The sequence below is a fragment of the Trichechus manatus genome, unplaced genomic scaffold, assembly GCF_000243295.1.
Source record: "Trichechus manatus latirostris isolate Lorelei unplaced genomic scaffold, TriManLat1.0 scaffold00013, whole genome shotgun sequence".
Classification (NCBI taxonomy): Eukaryota; Metazoa; Chordata; class Mammalia; order Sirenia; family Trichechidae; genus Trichechus; species Trichechus manatus.
The window spans coordinates 25915125-25939070 of NW_004443949.1; the positions used below are offsets into that span (position 1 = coordinate 25915125).

General features: G+C 35.0%; 1 protein-coding gene across 4 annotated transcripts in view; it reads right to left on the bottom strand.

Annotated features, from left to right (window-relative positions):
• The window catches only part of PIBF1 (progesterone immunomodulatory binding factor 1), a 264067-nt gene that overhangs the window by 127579 nt on the left and 112542 nt on the right, over positions 1-23946 (bottom strand). For all 4 annotated transcript variants that reach the window (XR_002823191.1, XM_023726735.1, XM_023726736.1 and 1 more), the window contains exons 12-13: positions 21284-21434; positions 13860-13950 (exon numbers count right to left, since the gene is read on the bottom strand). Coding sequence is in view for 3 of the 4 variants with exons in the window: in XM_023726735.1 (XP_023582503.1) it covers positions 13860-13950; positions 21284-21434 (242 nt within the window). In the remaining variant the exon portion in view is untranslated. The remainder of the gene's footprint in view (positions 1-13859; positions 13951-21283; positions 21435-23946) is intronic.

Consider the following 23946-nt stretch of genomic DNA (forward strand, 5'->3'; position numbering starts at 1 on the left):
CAAGCATGGCATGATCGAATCTGCACTTGAGGAAAAGTCCACTAGCAGCAGTGTGCAGGATAGCTTGAAGAAGAAAGAAGACTGGATCAGTTAGAAGATATGGTCACAGTCTAGATCAGTGGTCTCCAAAAGGAGGTATGTGCAAAATAATCCCTTGAAGTGTGAGAACTTACATTTATTTTATATCACATATCTGTAAGTTTTCATTTTCTGTATAGGTTTTATAATGTACAGACTATATTATCTATATGGTAGTGCATGCAGATGATCTATAAATACATATTAGTATATACATATATATATACCCACACACATACTGGTGGGTGTATGCTCTATTTTTTTGCTGATAGAGATTCATAAGGAAAAAAAAAAGGATACCTCTGGTCTATACCAGCTCTTTCCAACAGAAATATAATGTGAGCCAAACATGTAATTTTATGTTTTCCAGTAGCCACATTAAAAATAGTACAAAGCCCTTACTTCATATCATATACAAAAAAATAACTCAAAATGAATCAAAGACCTGTATGTATGAGTTGAAACTATAAAACTCTAAGAAGAAAACATAGGGGTAAATCTTCATGACCTTGGACTTGTGAAAGGATTCTTAGATATGATACCAAAAGCAAAAGCACCAAAAGAAAAAAATAAATTGGATTTCATCAACATTAAAAACTTTTGTGCCTCAAAGGATACCATTAAGAAAATGAAATAAAAACCCACAGAACTGAAGAAAATGTTTGCAAATCACATATCTGATAAGGGACTTGTATCTAGAATATATAAAGAACTCTTACAAATCAATAACAGAAATGGTCAAAGGATCTGAACAGATATTTCTCCAAGGAAGACATAAGAATAGCCAATAAGCACATTAAAAAATGTTCAACATCATTAGTCATCAGGGAGATGCAAATCAAAACCACAACGAGATACCACTTCACACCCACTAGGATAACTAGATAAAAAATCCAGATAATAGCAGTTGAGTGTTGGTGAGAATATGGAGAAATTGGAACCCTCAAACACTGCTGCACTGCTGGTGAGAATGTAAAACGGTACAGTTGTTTTGGGAAATAGTCTAGTAGTTCCTCAAATGATTATATACAGAGTTCCCATATGATCCAGCAATTTCATTCCTAAGTATATATCCAACAAACATTAAACCGTATGTCTACACAGAAACTTGTATACAAATGTTTATAGCATCATTATTCATAATTGTCAAAAGATGGAAACAACTTAATGTCTATCAAATGATGAATGAAAGAACAAAATGTATAATGAATAATCCATATAATGAAATACTGTTTGGTCACAAAAAGAGAATGAACTACTGACACACACTACAACTTGGATGAACCTTGAAAACATTATGCTAAGTAAAAGAAGCCAGTCACACAAGACCATATATTATACAATTTCATTCATACGAAAGTTTAGAGACAGAAGGCAGATTAGCGGTTGCTCAGGGCTGAGGGTAGAACAGGGTGGTAGGGGAGTGGTAGCTAAAGGGTATAGGGTTTCTTTTTGAGGATATGAAGATGTCCTAAAATTTACTGTGGTTATAGCTGCACAAGGTGGCACAATGATTAAATAAATGCTTAGCTGCTAACTGAAAGGTCTGCGGTTCAAACACACCAGAAGCTCCGCGGAAGAAAAGATCTGGCAATCTGCTCTTATAAAGATTACAGCCTAGAAAACCCTATGACGCAGTTCTACTGTCATATAGGATTGGTATAAGTCGAGTCGACTTGAAGGCACACAACAACAAGAAAGTTGCACGTATCTGTGAATATCCTAAAAACCACTGAAATGTACACTAATGGGTAACTTGTATGTGAATTGTATTTCAATAAAGCTGTTTAAAAAAGAAACAGGCAAAACTGATTTTAATATCTTATTTAACCCACTATGTCCGGATATTATCATTTAAAAATATAATCAATATAAAAATTAATTAGATATTTTACCTTTTTTTCAGTACTAGGTTTTTGAAATGCAGTGTGTATTTTACACTTACAGCACCTCTCAGTTTAGTCAAACCATATTAAGTGCTCAACAGCCACATGCGGCTTGGGCTACCATATTACACAGCACAAGTCTAGATCAAATGTGATTTGCAGAAATGATATGTGCCTGATACATGAAAACGAGATTGGAAGGGATAAAGAAGAAGCAGAAGGTCATGGAGCTGTAGCAAAAAATGGAAGCATTAAAAGGAATGAGGATGGGAGTTTCACTGTTGAAAAGGCTAGTCACTATTTTTCAGTGTGACAATTCCTTCTAGGTTAGATGTTCTGAGTTGAGAATTGCTTATACTATAGTATCAAAAGACATAATGTAATACTGAAATCATTAGTTTAACATTCTCTTCCCTCAGGGATTGTTACAGTATGTAAAGACAATTTATGTGCTTTATTACCTTTTGATCAAATGTGCTATAAATGATAAAACAAAAGGGGAAAATATAGTCTAAAAACAGTTTAATTACTGAGAACATTTTAAGTTTCATTAACTTCCTGTTTCTGTTTAGCCTTTGATCCAGGTAATCCTAAAAGACTTACTTTATCCCTTAGTATTTTTTCTTTTCCTTCTAAATTTTATTTTGTTGTTGTTGAGAATATATACAGCAGAATATATACCAATTCAACAGTTTCTACATGTAAAATTTAGGGACATCGATTACATTCTTCGAGTTGTGCAACCATTCTCACCTCTTCTTCTGAGTTGTTCTTCCCTTATTAACATAAACTCACTGCCCTCTAAGGTTCCTATCTTTCGAGTTGCTGCTGTCAGTTTGATCCCATATAGATAGTTCTTTAAAGAGCATAATGCTCAGAGTAGACTTTGTTTACTAGTAAAGCTATTGTTCATTTTTATTGTAATATTTTATTGTGTTTTAGGTGAAAGTTTACAGAGCAAATTAGTTTCCCATTCAAAAAATTATACACAGTGTTCCATGACATTGGCTGCAATCTCCACACTGTCAACATTCTCCCCATTTCCACCCTGGGTTCTCTGTTTCCTTTTGTCTGGTTTTAATACCTCTTCCTGCCTCCTCATCTTTACTTCTGGGCAAATGTTGCCCTTTTGATCTCATATAATTGTCTATGGAAGACGTTCTTTTTGGGTGTTATGTTTATATTACAGACCTGCCTATTGCTTGGAGTTCTGGTGGCACAGTGGTTAAGAGCTCAGCTGCTAACCAGAATGTCAGCATTTCGAATCCATCAGTTGCTCCTTGGAAACCCTACTGAGCAGTTCTACTCTGTTCTATAGGGTTGCTATGAGTCGGAATCGACTTGACGGCAACGGGTTTGGTCTATTGCTTGGCTGGAAGATGGTTCCCGGGAATGGTTGCAGTTCCAAGACAGAGCGGTGACATAGGGCCATAGTCTTGGGGGTTCCTCCAGTCTCTATCAGGCCAGTAAGTTTAGTCTTTTTTTCAGAAATTTGATTTCTTGTTCTACATTTTTCTCCTGCTTTGTCCGGGACCATCTATTGTGATCCTGGTCAGAGCGGTCAGTAGTGGTAGCCAGGCACCATCTAGTTCTTCTAGTCTTGAGGTCATATAGGCTGTGTGCATGTGGTTCATTAGTCCTTCAGACTAACTGCTCCCTTGAATCTTTGCTTTCTTCACTCTCCTTTACTCCAGACAGGAAGATCACTAGTTGTAACTTGGATGGCCGTATTGTTCGGTTTTAAGATGACTTCAGGGGATATTTTTGGTTTAAGGTTTAAAGATTATCTCAGGGCAATAATTTCAGAGGTTCATCCACCCTCCATGGCTCCACAAAGTCTAGAGTCCATGAGAATTTAAAATTCTGTTCTGCATTTTCCCCGTTTCATCAGGATTCTTCTATGGAATCTTTGATCAAAATGTTCAGTAATGGTAGCTGGGCACCATCCATTTCTTCTGGTCTCACGGTAAAGGAGACAGTTGTTCACGAAGACAGTTAGCAACACATTCCATGTCCTCCTCCTATTCCTGACTCCCCTTTTCCTCTGTTGCTCTAGGTGAATAGAGAATTACTGAGCCTTGGATGGCCGCTTGCAAGCTTTTAAGACCCCAGGCACTACACAATGAAGGAGGAGGGAGAACAGAAGCACTAAACATGTTATTAGGCCAATTAACTGCTATGTCCCATGAAACCATGACCCTAAACCACCAAATCAAGGAACAAAATCCCATGAGGTGTTTGCTTGTACATAAGCAGCCTCAGCAGTTACTCTTTTTTTCTGTCATCGTTGTAAATATATCTATCACACAACTTTTGCCAATTCAACTTTTTACAGGTATACAACTTACTGCCAGAAATTACAATTGGCTGTGCAACTCTACCCTTAATTAATACAATTTTCCCATCACTGTTTAGTTCTCCTTTCCCTCCTCCCTCTCGCCCCTGGTAACCACTAATAAACTTTGGTCTCTATACATTTGCTATTTCTTGTCTTTATATATAAGTGAGGTCATACAATATATGTCCTTTTGTAATTGGCTTATTTTGCTAAGCATAACGTCTTAAAGCATCATCTATACTATCCCCTTAGTATTTAATTAAGTGATATGGTATTATCTGCTTTATTTGTTGAAAGGAAATGTCATAATATGAAGACAAGTCTCTCTCCCAAATTTGAAGTGTGTTTCATTATCTCATATTTTACGGCCTTGATATGTCTTTAAATTATTATTTAGTTCAAAAAATTGAAAATAAATTAACATTTTAACCTGTAATTCTAATGTGTTCTAACCACTGCAAAAAATCGTGAATGAATTATGACCCAATGACTTTTTACAGTAATTATTACATTAATTGATTTTCATCAGCATTTCAGCTCAACCTGGTGAGATAAGGAATTAAACATATGAGAAAAAGTCAACTTAAAAGCGAATATATGACTAATTTTAAAATTAAGTTTTAAACCACTTGAATTCCTAGGAACCATAATCTGCTTTCTTGATAAATTTAAGGAGCTTAATAAATATAGTAGAACCATAACAGAGATGCTTTATCTACTTATTATGTTTTATTATCTGTATATTATTATTGTTTCTATTTTTATTTTTTCAAAATGAAAATATTTATCTCCCCTAAGGGTAAAAGTAGAACACTTCTGCCCTAGTGAAATAAAGGTAAAATTGAAATAAAATGCTAATTAAATAAAAATTAAAACACTACAGTAGAGGTTTATAAAGATGTAAGGAAAGCTCCCCATAATCCAATTCTTTTAAAAAACTTCTGCTAACAGTTTGACGCAAAGCCAAGACTCCGCATATATGAAAATTAAAAACATTCAGTATTTAGGGTTTGTAATAAACAACAACACATGTGGACACAGACATTTATATCATCCCTTTTAATGGCTGTAAAGTAATTCACTGTACAAATGAACCTACCATAATTCAATTACATAAATAATCTCTTGATGGACAGTAACAGTATTTCCAACTTTTTGCTATTACGGACAACTTTGAGACTAAAAAAAAAGTACCAAAACAGAGTGGGTATGCTCCAGAGTCAGACTGTCAGGGTTCAAATAGAAATTTTGTCAATTTTAAGCTAACAAAACCTTCATCTCTCTATGCTCAATTTCTCCATCTGTTGAAATCAGGTACTAGTGGCACCTACTACCAATGGTAGTCGTGAGGATTAAAAAGAGTTAAAATGTAGAGCATTTATAGCAATGACACACACACATACGGAGCCCTGGTAGTGCAGTGGTTAAGAGCTTGGCTACTAACCAAAGGGTCGGAAGTTTGAATCCATCAGCCGCTCCTTGGGAACTCTATGGGGCAGTTCTACTCTGTCCTATAGGGTTGGTATGAGTCGGTATCGACTGGATGGCAATGGGTATATATATATATATACACATACACACACACACACACACACACACACACGTATTAATCTATCTCTGCACTCCTTGTACTGTGATTTCCTTAGAATGTTTAATGAGTGGGTCAAAATGCATTTGCATTATAAATTTTCAGATATTCCTTTTGAATGCTGTACAAATTTAAATTCTCATGGACTAGAATGAAAGCTCTCCAAGGATAGAAATTTTTATTTATTTTCTTTTCTTATGTATACCAGTACCTTAAATAATATCTGGCACAAAGGAGGTACCCTTTGGGGAATGAATGAATTTTACCTAAGACCTCCTGCTTCTACACACTCTAGCCAACAACACTGGGACATCATCAATCTTTAACTGTTTTACTAACCTTATAGATAAGCAATAGAATTTTAATTAATTAATTTATTTGTGAGGTTAAACACTTTCTCATGTTTGTCAGATATCTGCATTTCTTCCTTAATGAACTGATGTTTATGTCCTTTTCCCCACCCATTTTAAATCTTACCTACATGGTTAATTCTACTCTATATTTAATTTTTTAAAAATGTCAAGGCCCTCTATAATCTCACCTGAAATAATTTTAATTCCCATTAATGTCAACTCTACTTAACATTCCACAAACAAGTTCTGTATATTCCTTCCTCTGTACCTCTGTTGGTTCTCCAGTTTGAAGGAGATAGGTTCTTTCACGGCTTGTTAGTCCAACTTAAAGGCTCTCATCAAGTTCTAATTTCTCCTTTCCTGACCATCCTGGGCCTTCACTGATCTCTATTCCTCTGACTAATATAGTCTAACACACAGTATAGCACTAAATTATATATTTACAGATATTTCTTGATATTCTTTTGTGTGTTAACCTTTTCTGCCCCCAAGAGATGCAATTTACAGGAAGACAGGGGTCTTACGTATCCCTCGGTGGTGCCTAATAATAGAACTGAACAGAGTGACACTTAATAAATATTTCCTAATTGGTTGTGCTGCAGTGAATTTTGTCCAAATGAATACATTGCTAGAAACCATATTTCAAGGTTGCAGAGCCTCAATATTAAAGTTCACCTAATGATAAGTATTTAAGCATTGAAGTTAACAATTAAAAAGTACATAAAGTTAATAAGTGAAAAAGGTAAATGTCACAGATGCCAATTCACCCCTTCTATATTTTCAATTTCCTAAATCTAAATGTGGCATATTGCTTTGGTGAGTGATTTGGTCTTATAGGTAGATTCTGTTTAGAAAGCTGGGATATGAGAAATGGGAGGGAAGGAGGGGAGTTTGGTTTAACTGAAAATCAAAGTAACACAAATGAATTGCTTAATCAGCTGAGTTTAGGTTTCCTAACCACAATGCACACAGAATGAAAACAAGTCCTTTCCGAGTTCTTTATAAAGAGTAACTATGGATACAGTCAGGGAAAATGATTCTTGCTAAAGGTTATTTTTTGTATAGAATGTACTGAAGTTCTCAAGAAGGCAATGTTTTTACAAGCTATCTGTCGTGACGCTAAAGTAGGTACAACACACAATACTTCTTTGTAACTATATTAGTTGCCATGTGATTTTTATCTGTACCAAGATTAAGTTCAATATGAAACTAGAAACTAATATTAGAGTATAATTTTATATCTAAATATTAAACCAAAATTTCATCTGTTACTTGATAAAATTATTTCCCCAAAGGTTATTTCTTGGCTCTCAGCAGTTTTTGACTCCAAATAAAGATTACTTCTCTTGGATCTGTCAATGGCAGTCAGGGCCTCACTATTTCATACAACTTCTTAACAGTCTAATCGAGGCAATGTGTGCATGACAGAATTCTATTTACAGCTGAGTGATGTCAAAGAAAAACGGGGGATTGATGCTGTATACTAAGTCCTTCAGTTGTCGATATGGTTCTCTTGTACTGTCAAAATTCAAAAAATAAAAATAAATAAGTGCACCCGAGGCACACTGATTAGTTACTTGGTCTGAAACATTTAGCTTTTTGAACTTCTTCACTTTTACCAGGGCACAGTTATGGCTCTATTAGCATGGCAAGAAAAATGGTTTAATAAAAAGGCAGATAGACCAAAATGATTCCAGCTTCAGAAAGCCTCAGGTTGGGTCTGGCACTACCTGCTCGGCTGGTAATTACTGAGGACTAAATAATGGTCTCATGCTGATTATCTGTAGTTAAATGAGAAGTTCCCTATTGTTTTTGATAGAGTTAAACTTCCAAGTTGATCACAAATGAAATAACAGTAATTCTTTAAAGCACTATTCCTAAAACTAACCCAAATGAAATAAAGCACAGACTTCCTCCAAGGATAAAAATGAGAACTCACATACATGAGGATAAAGGAGAGGAAAACAAATTGTCATTACGTACAAAAGTCTGCTACTTTCCTCTGCTTTATTTTTTTTCCTTTATTATGTAGCTCAATCTACTGTGAAAGTTTCAACTTAAAGTTCTTTTTAGTATGCAGTAAATTTTGCAATCTGAATAGCTTTAAAACCTTTAGAAAAGTTCCGCATTCGTATCTGCCAAAACAAATAGAAAAGCACACACTAAGACCACTTAGTGCCTGGGTGTCACCCATTCAGTGCTGCAGATTAAAAAGCATAACCAAAACACGTAACCAGAAAATCTTGTTTGCTATTTTCAAAACAGTCATGACTAAAACAAAAACATTACTTCAGATTTTCAAGTTCAGTCAAGTCAGGAAGAACTCATATTTTATTTTAATCTACTTTAATTGTACAAGCTCTTTTAACTTTCCTTAACTTTGCCCCAGAAAGAGTTTACCACAATATTTAGTTATTGTTCCTATCTCCATTGCAACTTCAAAATGTGAGTTACGTTATTTTATAATTATAATGTGTTTAAGAGATATTTTGGGGAGTTATTTTTCAAACTAGAAAAACTAATTATGCTACCACTTTGCAGGAAATTGGCATTATAGCAAACGTCTTAAGTAACTGACTGACATCAAAGAAAGTAAATCTCAAAACTGGTTTCATGTCCAGGAGATGTCTCTACTAATTATTTCAGGAGATCTCATTAAAATTTTAAAACAAAATGGTTTTAAACTAAAACTCAAATTGTGCCTGGCTTTTCTTCTAAAATCGATTATGCAATTTACTTTAAAAACATATTAACTGATATAATAAACCAACATTTATCGAACATCTACTGTATTTTTATGCAAATAACATGTGCCTTCTATGTTTGTTTGCCAACTGTGCCCTCCCCCTGAGATATTTTTATAAGTGAGCTATGCTAATTTTCTTTCTTCTCTTTTTTACAGCAATATGTAAAAAAAAAAAAAAAATTGGCATAGCAGCACTTATGAAAATACCTTGCAGGGGGAGGGCACAGTTGGCAAACAAATGTAGAAGACGCGCATTATTTGCGTAAAAACGGCTGCTAACCAAAAGGTCATCAGTTTGAATCCACCAGCTAGCTGCTCCTCGGAAACCGAATGCGGCAGTTCTACTCTGTCCTATAGGGTTCCTATGAGTTGTAATAGACACAGTGTCAACAGGTTTGGGTTTTTTATGCCAGGCACTGTGTGATGAACTTTGAATTCATTTTCTCATTTTAACTTCATACGACTCATTGGATAGCAACAGACAACTCATAAAATTTTTCAGTAGCTTTCTAATGTATTAACAGCAATACAGTACTCAAAATCAGAGGGTTTAAAAACTAAGGCTTTTGATAATCATTAAAAAATGATCTTTTTGAAGAATATTTGATAAGAAAATATTCAGGCTATATTGTGAGCAGCCATCTAAGATACTTCACTGGTCCCACCCTGTCTGGAGCAAAGGAGAATGAAGAAAACCAGACACAAGGGAAAGATTAGTGCAAAGGACCAATGGACCACAACTACCACAGACTTCACCAGACTGAGTCCAGCACAGCTATATGGTGCCCGGCTACCACCACCGGCTGCTCTGACAGGGATCACAACAGAGGGTCCCAGACAGAGCTGGAGAAAAATGTAGAACAAAACAAAAATTTTTTTTTTATTGTGCTTTAAGTGAAAGTTTACAGTTCAAGTCAGTTTCTCATACAAAAATGTATACACACATTGCTATGTGACCCTAGCTGCTCCTCCTATAACATGGCAGCACACTCCTCCTTTCCACTCCAGATTTCCTGTGTCCATTCAACAAGCTCCTGTCCCTTTTTGCCTTCTCATCTTGCCTCTGGACAGGAGCTGCCCATTTAGTCTCATCTATCTACCTGAGCTAAGAAGCACTCTCGTCACGAGTATCATTTTATGTCCCACAGTCCAGTCTAATCTTTGTCTGAAGAGTTGGCTTTGGGAATGGCTTTAGTTTTGGGCTAACAGAGAGTCTGGGGGCCATGTCTTCCGGGGTCCCTCCAGTCTCAGTCAGACTATTAAGTCTGGTCTTTTTGCTAGAATTTGAGTTCTGCACCTCACTTTTCTCCTGCTCCATCAGGGATTCTCTGTTGTGTGCCCTGGCAGGGCAGTCATTAGAGTAGCCGGGCACCATCTAGTTCTTCTGGTCTCAGGCTGATGGAGTCTCTGGTTTATGTGGCCCTTTCTGTCTCTTGGGCTAATATTTTCCTTGTGTGTTTGGTGTTCTTCATTCTCCTTTGCTCCAGGTGGGCTGGGACCAATTGATGTATCTTAGATGGCTGCTCGCTAGCTTTTAAGACCCCAGACGCCACTCACCAAAGTGGGATGCAGAACATTTTCTTAATAAACTTTGTTATGCCAGTTGACCTACTCTGTCCCTCAAAGTGCTTGGTGGTATTCAGGAAACTTCTTAGGTTTTGGTTAGAACAAGATTTTAACTCACAAAAAAAAAGACCAGACTTACTGGTCTTACAGAGACTGGAGAAACCCCAAGAGTACGGCCCCTAGACACCCTTTAAACTCAGTACTGAAGTCACTCCTGAGGTCCACCCTCCAGCCAAAGATTCAACAGGCCCATAAAAGAAAACGAGACTAAATGGGGACACTAGCCCAGAGGCAAGGACGAGAAGGCAGGAGGGGATAGGAAAGCTGGTAACAGGGAATCCAAGGTCGAGAAGGGGAGAGTGTTGATACGTCATGGGGTTGGTAACCAACGTCACAAAACAATACGTGTACTAACTGTTTAATAAGAAACTAATGTGCTCTGTAAACCTTCATCTAAAATATAACTTAAAAAAAATACTCAGGATATAATTCTAAGATAATAAACTACTAAATTACATAATATCTTAAACTTGTTAAAAAATACATGTATCTGTGTAAATTTTTGAAGGTTATCTTTGTGTGGTAAGATTATCAGTAGTTTCCTTAATTTTCTAATCAGAAAACCCCCTCCAATTAAATGTTATCCTAAAAATGTCTAAATGTTTGGAAAATATATGATATTTTAAATCAAATTTAGTATGAACAGAATATATTGTATAGTAGTTGGGAAATAAGTTTCTGTGAAATTTTAATATATTTTGGTATAAGCTGATGTATAATGAAAACTATATTACACAAATATTTCATTTGCTGCTCTGCGTTGTTTTAGAATTCACCTTAAGTTTCTACTGCTTTAATTTCAAATGTGAAGGATTAAATACAGATTGTTTGAAAGGCCATATTGATTTCATGTTAAATTACACGCAAAGAAAGCATAAAACCATTTGCCTTCTTTACAATATCCATTAATGATGATAATTGTGGATTCTACAAACTTCAGAAATGCATCAGATTCTGAAACTGGTATCTTCTGTGTCTCAGGTCAATTTTGTGCATGCAGTAGGCACTCGGTAAAAGTCATTGAATGAATGAAGGAATGTGTAAATGAAATAAGATGTCCTCTTTGGATATCTAGACTTTCTCCTCTCTCAGTTTAGATGACCTGAGAAGCACTTCCTCAAAATAACCCTCTGGTTCACCATGAGAAGAATGCCTGGCACCACCTGGCAAGAGATATTAATAGCATGCCCATTAGGCACTTGTTCAAGTCACATAGATAGCCTGGTGATAGAATCTTTAGAAATATTTGGACAGTTAGATTATTCAGAATATGAATCAGTTGTGGTTCCCCAAATCTTCACTCTGAATATTAAGAAATCAACTGCTGTTTTTGGAAATTCATAAAAAATAGAAAGGTAATGGCAATCATTGTTTTCAATTTTAGAAGAACTCAGCATTTGGGGCTAAAGAAAGAAAGCTTATGTCAGCAAAATTATTTTTTTTTCCCCTTGTGGCAAAGATTATTTTGGAGAGAATCTAGATACCAAAATAGAGAAGAAAATGGACATCTTCCTTCAAACTTCATTTTTTTAGTATTTTAGCTATCATTTACCATGATACAGAAGTCCCGTACCCATAAAACTATGTTACTAAATCTTCCCTAGGTAACATCATGCTAAAAAACAAAGATATGTATGCTAAAAATTACAAAATATCCTAGGCGATCCTACTGACCTTTGGAGGGACTACAAGGACCCTGGAAATGGGATGGAACTACAGCTGATTTCTTAAATAACATACAATTTAGACATACATGCATCTTCACCAGAGAGAATTAACCATTCCAGCTACAAATTGATACTTTTTAGTTATCTATCCTTTATCTCAATTTGGCAGATATTTAGTCTAACCAGCAAGAGATACAAGTTCTAAGCATCCTTTTGCTACCTCCCATAAAATGTTCATGTTCCATATCCTACATTACTTTAAATAGCCATAAAGACATTTTAATCTCTGAGTCATCACTTCAAAGTTTTTACCAAAGTATCAGAGTTTAGATGGGATTCTTTTCTAACTTAGTATGCAATGTCTCTAAAAATCTAAATTGGTTAATAGAAAAATAAGATAAACAGCTTTGAATTTTCCAGTACTCAGATGAAGAAGCGTCTTACTAGTAGGTATCTTGCACTGTAAAGGAGCCCTGGTGGTGCAGTGGTCAAGCACTCGGCTTCAAACCCACCAGCCACCCCATGGGTAAAGATGTAGTAGTCTGCTTACATGAAGATTTACAGCTTTGGAAACCCTATGGGGCAGTTCTACGCTGTCATATACAGTTGCTATGAGTTGAAATCAACTTGAAGGCAATGGGTTTGGTTTTTTGGATCCTGAACTGTGCTAGACAGAGATAGTAATGAATAAACAGCATGGGGTTGCTGACCTTAAGAAACTTTCCATCTACTTGGGGAAACTACATGGGAAACTATAGCTAATGAGATAAGATAAATGCTCTATTGTGTGGTATGCAGAACACAGATGTTTACAGATAAAAAGATAAACCTACTCTCATATCGGGTAGAGAGACAAATGCGGCTGGAGACGTGAGGTCTCTTACAGAGGGGCTTAGAAGTCTGGCAGAAACACTTGGATTTGGTGTGTTAGCAAAAAGGGCAGTGAGAAGTTTTGCAAAAAGCATAATGCTAAAGAAAGACTGGCATAGCAACTGTATGTAGGATGAATTTAGATACGGGAAAAGGAGTTACAAAAAAGAATCAGCTAAGCCAACTAGAAAACTGATTAATACAGGTACAATTTTCTATTAGTGCAGTTTAAGCAGTGTCTCACAAACAACTAGTGGATCTTTCAAAAATTTTAATTACAATATATATGCTGTCTCTCTCTGTAAAGTATATGTCAATGAATACAGGCAGGTGAATTAAAAAAAAGAGGTAAAGAAAATAAGGAAGCATAATTAACTAATTTTAACCTGAAAATTGTTGATATGAAAGTATTTGTAACTCATTTAAAATTAATGTGAAAATAAAATTTAAATGGCTTTCTTAGCATTGACTGTAATTCTAGGAAAATTCTAATGTACACTTCTGCTCTACTGATCATTAAACTCATTTTAAAAAACATGAAATGCATGATTCTTACCGTGTTTCATTTTGTTATCAATTTAACATTTATGCATACCAAGAATAAAGTAAATTTACTTTGTCACTCAACTCAGCACATTATCAAAAAGCACAATGTAATTACACTTAGCTTGAGTGGATAAGTAAAACAAATACATATTGATTTTTACCTTTGCTTTAGTCGTCTTTTGGCTGTTGTGGGAACATTAGCACCATAGCCATAGGAAAACAGGATCCTTTCAGCCTCATCTTCATTTTCAACTGGAAAATATTAAAGTATATGATATGACATCTTTTTTTTTTTCTTAAAAAGCATGGTAGAAGTGAAAATAAAAGAGATCATAATAACAAATTAGGGAGCATAAGAACATTAAAAAGGACAAATACGTAATCTCAAAACGGCCCATTTGTAAGTAGAAGCCTATTTCTTAAAGCATATGTTTGCCTGTATTTGCTCCATTTATTTTTAAAAGGTGTGAGGGATTGCATCATATGACAAATTCAGTTTTCTTGCCATAAAGCATAACAATACACATGTATTGATCCTCAATGATTCAAAGGCTTTTTGCATGCAATGTATGTTATGTAATTGAACAAATAATGATACCATATCAATTCACTACTTCCCTTCTTGATAAAAGAAATGACTACTTTAAGAAAAAAAAACTGTTGAGAATATACACAGAACATACACTAATCTAACAGTTTCTACATGTACAATACAGTGAAATTGATTACATGGTTTAAGTTGTGCAACCATTCTCACCATCTTTTTCTGAGTTGTTCCTCCCCCATAACAAACTCACTACCCCCAAGGTTCCTTTCTAATCTTCTGAGTTGCTGTTGTCAATTTAATCCCATATAGATAGTTCTTAAAAGAACACAATGCTCAAGGCAGACATTCTTTACTAGTTAAGCTAAACTACTGTTTGGTTTTAAGAAGGCTTCAGGAGGTAGTTTTGGTTTAAGGTTTAAGGGTAAAGATTGTCTCAGGGCAGTAGTTCCAGAGGTTCACCCAACCTCCATTACATCTCAACATAAAGAAAACAAAAACCCTTACAACTGGACCAATAAGCAACATCATGATACAGAGAAAAGATTGAAGTTGTTAAGGATTCCATTTTACTTGGATCCACAATCAACACCCATGGAAGCCACGGTCAAGAAATGCAAAGATACACTGCACTGGGCAAATCTGCTGCAAAAAAACCCCTTTAAAGTGTTAAAAAGCAAAGATGTCATCTTGAAGACTAAGGTGCACCTGACCCAAGCCATGGGGTTTTCAATCGCTTCATATGCATGCAAAAGCTAGACAATGAATAAGGAAGACCGAAGAAGAATTGATGCCTTTGAGTTATGGTATTGGTGAAGAATACTGAATATACCATGGACTGCCAGAAGAAACAAATCTGTCTTGGAAGAAGTACAGCCAGAATGCTCCTTAGAAGTGAGGATGGTGAGACTTTGTCTCATGTATTTTGAACATGTTATCAGGGGGAACCAGTCCCTGGAGAAGGACATCATGTTTGGTAAAGTAGAAGGTCAATAAAACAGAGGAAGACCCTCAACAAGATGGACTGATACAGTGGCTGCAACAATGGGCTCAAACATGGCAACAATTGTGAGGATGGCACAGGACATAGGGTCACTATGAGTTGGAAATACCTTGCCAGCCCCTAACAACGACAACAAAAGAGTTAGGTAGAAGAAGAGACAACAAAAGTGATGGAGAAGAATCAAAGGCAGGTGATTCAAGCAGCAAGAGAACAAAGTTTTGAGAAGTGGGACAAATGCCTAGCAGAGGCTACAAGTAGAATGAGGATGCACAGCAAACAAGTCACTGAATTTGACAACTAGAAATTTGATTTTCTTTTTATATTGAGTTTATTTAGCTTCTAGGTAATACTTACACTTTTTACCAATTTATGAGATCTTTGAGAACTAAACTCAAATATCCAAAATACACTTATTTGATTACAAAAAGGGATTCGAATTTAAACAGGATACTTTAAGTTGCCATGGTTATACCTTAATAAAGAAAGCTCAATCACCTTCATGTCTGCTGAGATTATCTCAATTAGCTCAAAAACCCTTGACAAATTATACTCATTGAAGTAGTGTAAGAAATGCTTTGCGCTCACACTATGGAAATTTTTGGTTAACCAATAATGCATTAAAAAAAGGTAGTAATATTCTCAATTTCCAGTCTGAACTGATAGAGAATAACCTACTTTCTTGATCTTCCAAGTACAATACATTTCATTCTAAGATGGTTTTAAGATTCTTCACACATCACAGAAAAAATAATTTCTATACTCTTCTAAAGATTTTATTTTTATTTACATATATGGAAGAGTTGAATGAACTGTGCTGCTGTTATGCGTCATCAAGTCGATTTTGACTCATAGCAACCTTATATGACAGAGTAGAAAATGGCCCTCCCTGTAGGGTTTCTTAGGCTGTAATCTTTACAGGAGCAGATTGCTAGGTCTTTTCTCCTGCAGAGCCGCTACTGGGTTCAAATCGTCGACCTTTCAGTTAGTGCCAAGCGTTTATCCATTTCAACACCAGGGCTCCTTGAATGAACTGTACACATAACCAAAATCTGGATTCTAAATTAAACAGTTTACTATATTTGCTTATCACACATCTATCCATGCCTGTATCTGCCCACAAATTTATCTCATTTTTTTCAATGCTTTTCAAAATAAGTTGCAGGCATCCATACACTTTGCTTCTAAACAGTTCAACATATAACTCATCAACTATAGTTCAATATTTATTTATGGTTCTTTTCTAAAAATAAAATTTACACACAGTTAATGGTACAAATCTTAGCTTTAGCATTCAATGAGTTTCTGAGAAATATATACCCACGAGCAATCTAAACCTTATCAAGATACAAAACATTACCATCACCCCAGAAAGTTCTCTCATGCCTCTTTTCTCAGTTAATTCTTGGTTCCAACTATCCTTAGAGGCAACCACTGTTTTCATCAAAGACTGGCTTTATTTCTTTTAGAACTTTATATAAATTGAATCATAAAGTAAGAGCTTTTTCAGGTAAGGCTTCTTACACTAAGCATAACAACCATGTTGTTGAGTGAATCAGTGTTTTTTTTTTTTTTTAGTATTTCCACTGTAAAAGGAGCCCTGGTGGTGCAGTGGTTAAGCACTTGGCTACTAACAGAATGGTTGGGAGAAAGATGTGGCAGTCTGCTTCCGTAAAGATTACAACCCTAGAAACCCTACAGAGCACGTTTACTATGTCCTCTAGGGTCGCTATGAGTCAGATTTGACTAGACAGCAATGGGTTTGTTTTGATTCCACTGTATGAATGTGTGATGGTTTAATCATTTTCATGTTGATAGATACCTGGGCTGTTGCCAGCTTTTTTACTATTATGATTAAAGCTGCTATAAATATTCTAGAAGTCTTCTTGTATGTAATCTTTTCTTTTGGGTATATAACTAGGAATGGAATTGTTGGGTAACTGGATAGGTTGTTTGGTTTTATGAGAAACTGCCAGTTGTTCCACATTCTCACCAACACTTGGTATAGTCAGTTTTTCTAATTCTAGCCATTCTTATGGGTGTGTAGTAGCACCTCATTGGGCTTTTAATTTGCATTTCCCTTATGACTGACTGCTGAGTACTTTTTCATGTGCTTATTGGTCATATATCTTCCTTATGAACTGTCTGTTCAAACTTCTGACCGTGTTTCAAACTGGATTTTCTTTTTATCACTGAGTTGTATGAGTTTTTTATATATCCTGGTGTATTAGTTTCCTACTGCTGCTGTAACAAGTTACTACAAACTTAGTGTCTTAAAACAACTCAAATTTATTATCGTACAGTTCTGGAGATAAGAAGTGCAGGCCTTTCTTCTGAGGTGCATCTGGCTGGACTCGAACTACCAACCTGTAGGTCAGCAGCCAAGTGCATTAACCATTTGCACCACCCAGGGACTTCTGTAATCACCTTATAGCCTGCTAAATTTACTGAGCCATTGTAGTGTCTGTTTTGTAATCTGCAAATACAATTATACTCCTTCCTTCTGATATTTATATCTTTTATTTCTTTTTGCTTGCCTTATTTCACTGGCTAAGAGCTCAAATGTTTAATAGAAGTGGTTAAAACCTAAACCTTACCTTTTCTCTACTTGAAAGGGGAAAACATTCAATATTCGACCATTAAAAATAATATTAGCTGTAGGGTTTTTGTAGATGTCTTTTGACAGACTGGCAAAGTTCCCTTCTATCCCCATTTTGCTTAGAGCATTTGTCAGGTCTGGTATCAGGGTAATGCTTGCCTCATCGAAGAAGGTGTGAAGTGATTTCCCTGATGTTATTTTAGAAAGTCTGTGTAAGACTAGTATTATTTTTTTTAATGATGAATTCATCATTAAAACTATCTAGGCCTACAGTTTCTCTGTGAGAAGATTTTTGATAACGAATACAGTTTCTTGAATATGGAGTTATTCACATATTCTGTTTTATACAGTTTTGCTAAGTTGTATTATTCTTCAATGAATTTACCCATTTTATTTAAGTTCTAAATTTACTGGCATTAAGTTTTTCCATAATATTCCCTTAACGCCGTCTTACAAGTTTGTAGGATCTGTACTGACATACCTTTTTTCATTCCTGATATTGGTAATTTGTACTCTTTTTATCTAGTTTAGAGTTTATTAATTTTTTTGATCTTCTTAGAGAACCAACTTTTGGTATTGTTAACTTTCTCTATTTGTCAGTTTTGTATTTCACTGATTTCTGCTCTTATATTCATTATTTAATTTTTTCTACTTGGAGTTTACTTTGCTCTTCTTTTTTAATAGCATTTTAGGTAGAGCATTAGATCACTGATTTTACACCTTTCTTCTGTTCTAATATAAGCACTTAAAGCTGTACGATTCCTTCTAAACACTGTTTTAGCTGTATATGACAGATTTTAGTATGTTGTATTTTCATACCATTCAGTTAGAAATACTTTCTAATCTTGTACTCTTTCCTTTTTTTGTTCCTCAATTCCTATCTTTTAGACTATTTGAAAAAAATTTTAAAAAAATATAATAATTTATCTATCAGCTTTTAGCTACATCACTCCACTTTATCTTTTTAGTTGATGCTCTAGGTATCACAGTATACATTCTTTATTTTTCAGTCTTAAGTATTAACATTATACTGTTTCATGTAAAATGTAAGAACTGTCACAGTCTTGAGTCTTCTTAGCGATAAAAATGGTATGTTGTTCCATTTATTTAGGTATTTTTTAATATCCTTCAATAAATTTCACAATTTTGTATGTAAAGGGTCTTGTGCGTTATGCATTAGCTTTATGCCTACATACCTTATATTGCGTATTACTATTATAAATAATATACTTACCTTTAAAACAGGATATTTTTGTTTGTTGCTGGTATATGGAAATGTAACTGACTTAATTTCATCAGGATCTTAAACACTCTTTTAATTCTATTTTGTCTAATAGGTTCTTTCGGGTTTTCTATACAGATAATCAAATTATTTGCACATAATAAAAGTTTGTTTTAATTTTGATTTCTTATTTTCTTCTTTGTCATTTTCTCGTATTGTGTCAACTTCATCTTGTCCCTAACTTTAAGAGAATACTTTAACATTTCACCAGTAACTGTGATGTTTGCTACAGTACATTATTTTTTTTAAAAAGTCATAAATAACAGTGGCATTCTTCTATAATTGGGAATAAACTTCAATTGAAGCTGAATGTGAATCTAGACAAAGTTATTCTAATTATTTTTAGTTTGTTTTCATATAAGGATACTTTTTTTTGATTAATGTAAGAAAAACTTTTACTTCAATCTGATCACTTTCTCTATATTCCATTTCCAAGGTCAATGCCTGATAACTGCAGTGGAATCCAAATGTATATTCAATTTCTTCATTGCAGTCAGTAATCTTTATAGAATACAGATTTGATCATATCATGCCTGTTATGGATTGAATTGTGTCCTCCAAAAATGTGTATCAATTTGGCTAGGCCATGATTCTCAGTACTGTGTGATTGTTCACCATTTTGTCATCTGATGCGATTTTCCTATGTGCTATAAATCCTACCTCTATGATGTTAATGAGATGGGATAAGCAGCAGTTATGTTAATGAGGCAGACCTCAATCTATAAAGTTAGGTTGTGTCTTAAGCCAATCTCTTTTAAGACATAAACGAGAGAAATGAGCAGACAGAGAGAGGACCTCATATCACCAAGAAAGTAGTGCCGGGAGCAGAGCACATCCTTTGTACCTGGGGTTCCTGCATGGAGAAGCTCCTAGACCAGGGGAAAACTGATGACAAGCATCTTCCTCCAGAGCTGACAGAGAGAGAAAGCCTTCCCCTGGAGCTGATGCCCCGAATTCAGACGTCTAGCCTACTAGACTGTGGGAGAATAAACTTGTTTGTTGAAGCTATCCACTTGTGGTATTTCTGTTACAGCAGCACTAGATAACTAATATAATGCCCTTGCTTTAATGCCTTGCTATTGTCTTTACTAAGACAGATAAAGTAAAATTCCTTATTATGGAAAATTTCTTCTTAAGATTAGGCCCTTCAGAAGGCAGAAGGGGACAGGAAAGCTGGTGACAGGGAACCCAAGGTTGAGTAAGGATAGTGTTGATGTGTTGTGAGGTTGTTAACCATTGTCATAGGGCAAAATGTGTACTAACTGTTAAAAGAGAAACTATTTTGTTGTGTAAGCCTTCATCTAAAGTGAGAACAGGAGCACAACTGGAAGAGTGTAGTCAATGTCACTGAACTGTGCATGTAGAAATTTTTGAAACGGTGTATCTTTGGCTATGTATATTTTCAACAACAACAACAAAAAAGGTTGAGAAGGGAGAGGGTTGACATGTTGTGGGGTTGTTAACCAATGTCATAAAACAATGTGTACTGACTGTTTCATGAGAAATTATTTGTTCTGTAAGCCTTCACCTGAAGTACAATTAAAAAAGAAAAAAGAAAAGATTAGGCCCTTGTTTATCTTTCTACCTTTTCATATTCTGCCATTTCCCAATATACGTTATTATTTTGAAAGTTCCATAATTTCTCTTATTTCCATAACTTTGCATATGTCCCACTGTCTATAATGTACTTCTGCATCAAACACAGTATAGTTAATGAATTTCTATCCACTCTGCAGGACTCTGTTTAAGAGTCATCTCCCCTCTTAGAAAGTCCTTACCTCCAAGGTAGAATTAATGTATGTTCTAGTCTGTATTTCCACAGAGTACTGTATGTCTCTTGCTTATAGCACCTTTCCCAGCAGACCAGACTAGGAACCCCTATAAAGCTAGGACTATTTGCATGACTCCATACTCCCTTTCATGGACTATGTAAATGGTAATTGTTGAACGAGTGAATTAAGATAAAATCTATCATACATGGCCTACTTTTTCTTTGCTCCCAATTGCTGGAATTAAGATTAATTTTTTAAATATAAAGTACTCTTTAGAAAATGATCACCAATTATATTTTAATGAAATCCACAAAAGCAGTTTTAGAACTAATGCCAGATTTGTGTTGCCAGTAAAAAAAAAAAAATCACGTGTGTGAGAGAGACTTACTTTCTGCAGTTTGCATTATTATCTCATCAAGCTCTTTTTCCAGTTTCTCATAAATATCTAGCCTTGCCTGATGCTCAGAGTTCTGTGCTTGAAGTTCAGTAATGCGTTTTTCAGAAGAGGCTTGGAGACTATAAAATTCTTTAGTTAAAACCTAATAGTGAAAGAAAAAAATTTTACTAAGGCAGAATTAAATGAGTTAACAGTTAAGACAAAAATGTGATACAAAAAATATTTTTAGGCCTTTTTCTCTTTTTTAATAAATTAAACAATAAAAGTAGCTTAATTGAGATGGCTAATGAGGAAGTAAAATACATTATTTCTGAGGTAAATAATTCAGTTGTTTTTAACTAAAAATTACGAAGCACCTTATATAAGCTGAATAAAAGATAAATTAAAAACTTAGAAATAGTTATAAGAGTAAGATTTGCATTGCTGTTGTTGTAGGTGCTATCAAGTCGGTTCCTACTCATAGTGACCTTATGTACAAAAGAACAAAATACTGCCCATTCCTGTGCCATCCTCACAATCCTTGCTATGATTTATTAGCACTGGCTTGTTGGACTTAAAAAAATGCAATAATGTTAAACTTATCTGGAGGTCACTTATCTGGCAATCTCAGCTATTTGAGAAAGGTTTACAAGTAGCCTAAATGTAACAAAGCCGTATGTGAGAACTATATACTCATAACCAGTCCCTCAGTTTTCCACTAGTGCTTATTTAACCTATAAGGTGCCATCGTGGTTCACTGGTTAAAGCGCTTGGCTGCTAACCAAAAGGTCGGTGGTTCGAACCCACCTGCCGCTCAGTGGGAGAAAGATGTGGCAGTCTGCTTCCATAAACATTTATAGTCTTGGAAACCCTATGGGGCAGCTCTACTCTGTCCTCTAGGGTTGTTATGAGTTGGAATTGACTAGATGGCAATGAGTTTGGTTTGTTTTCTACCATGGTTTTAAGATTTTTGATTTCCTGATCAGCAATAAATTGAAACCAACAAATCAAAGGGTAACTGTGAAGTGCCCTTGGGCAGCATCAAAAAATGCCTTTGTAAAGAAAGGATGAAAAAGTTTCTTTAAAAAAAAAAAAAAAGTGATGTAAAGAAGCATGGAAATTGTGGCATTTTGTGTAACCAAAAAAAAAAAAAAAATCCTACATTCTTAATGCTATCTCATTACAGGAATCACCAAGATGACAAATTAACTAAAAAGAGAGACACTTCTAAAAACAAAGGAATGTATAATGTCTAGGGTAGATTCTAATCTTCAGAAAAGTTCATGTACTAATACAGACCAAATTATGGAGCAGTGCTACACCTGCTTCCTAATACAGCATAAGTAATGTACTACTTCCTGAGAAGTAATAGAATATTATGATTAACAATACATTTTAGAGCCAGAAAGATTTCCATTTCAATCCTGGCTTTGACACTTATAAGCTGTGATCTTCAGCAATTATTTATTCTTTCTAGGCCTACCTCAAAACACTATTGGAAGGATTAAATGAGATGATAAATTCACAGCACTTAGCAGTGTGCCTGGAATACAGTAAGTGTTGAAAAACAGTATTGCTATACAATTATGAAAACTTTTGTATTAAATAGCTCATAAAAATAGAGCTCACTGATTTAATTACCCTGAGTTCTCCATAATTAAACAATTCCAAAGACAACTTACTTTCTTTAATGACATAAACGTCACCTTAACAAAAGTATGTGATGGTGTGCTTTCTGTGATGTAGAAAAAGATAAAGACCTATTTATAGTTCTTAATAAGCAGAAATTATAATTTAATTTTTCCTTAATTCATTCTATCTTCTTTCCTTCAATTAATTCCATCAAAAGAACCCAAAAGTAAGTAAGACAATTATCCCCCTTCCTCCCTTAAAAAAATTCCTTCAGAGCGTGAATAAAGAGAAGCATGGGAATAATATTTATAGGATGATTTCTAGTGTCCCTTATTGGGTCAGAGAAACAAAACAAAGTAAAAATCACAAATTCATGTTTTAACATTATTTCTTCTTTATTCATGCAGACTGAGAATGTGTTTTCTAGAAAGGTATTAATTTATTACAATAAAACCACTGCTCAGTGAAACAATCTGGGCTTTATGGAGCTCAGTATATTGGGATGTAACTCAGTAACAATCTTGTGGCTGATGACAATTATTAATCCCCTGCCAAAAGACAGGATCAGTAAGGGGAGTGTTGAATGACTATTCCAAAGCATAACTGATACTTTTCATCTGTACCCCACTCCCTCCAACAAAAACACCACAGAAAGAAAACCTGGAGAAATGGATATGTAAAAAGATGAAGAATCAGAGTGCTAAAGAGGGGTATTCCATAAAATATTTTAAGATCTTTTAAAAGAAGTATTAGTTTGAAAAATACACTTTAAAATTCTCTCTTCATAACTTGGAGGAAACTTCTGATTTGGGGTATTTCCCAACACATTTAGTGCCCCGTGGTGAAGAATTCCCTTTTACTATAGGTTTCTCTGAGTGGCTGTTATGCCTCAATTTATTACTATTTCTGAAAAGCCAAAGAAGAACGCAGTTATTGGACTTACGGAAAAGCTTTACTGAGCTTTCAGGAAAAACTAACATATGAACATTTGAGTTTAAACATGAATGCATAAAATAGGTCAATTAGTTTTAGGAATCTATTAT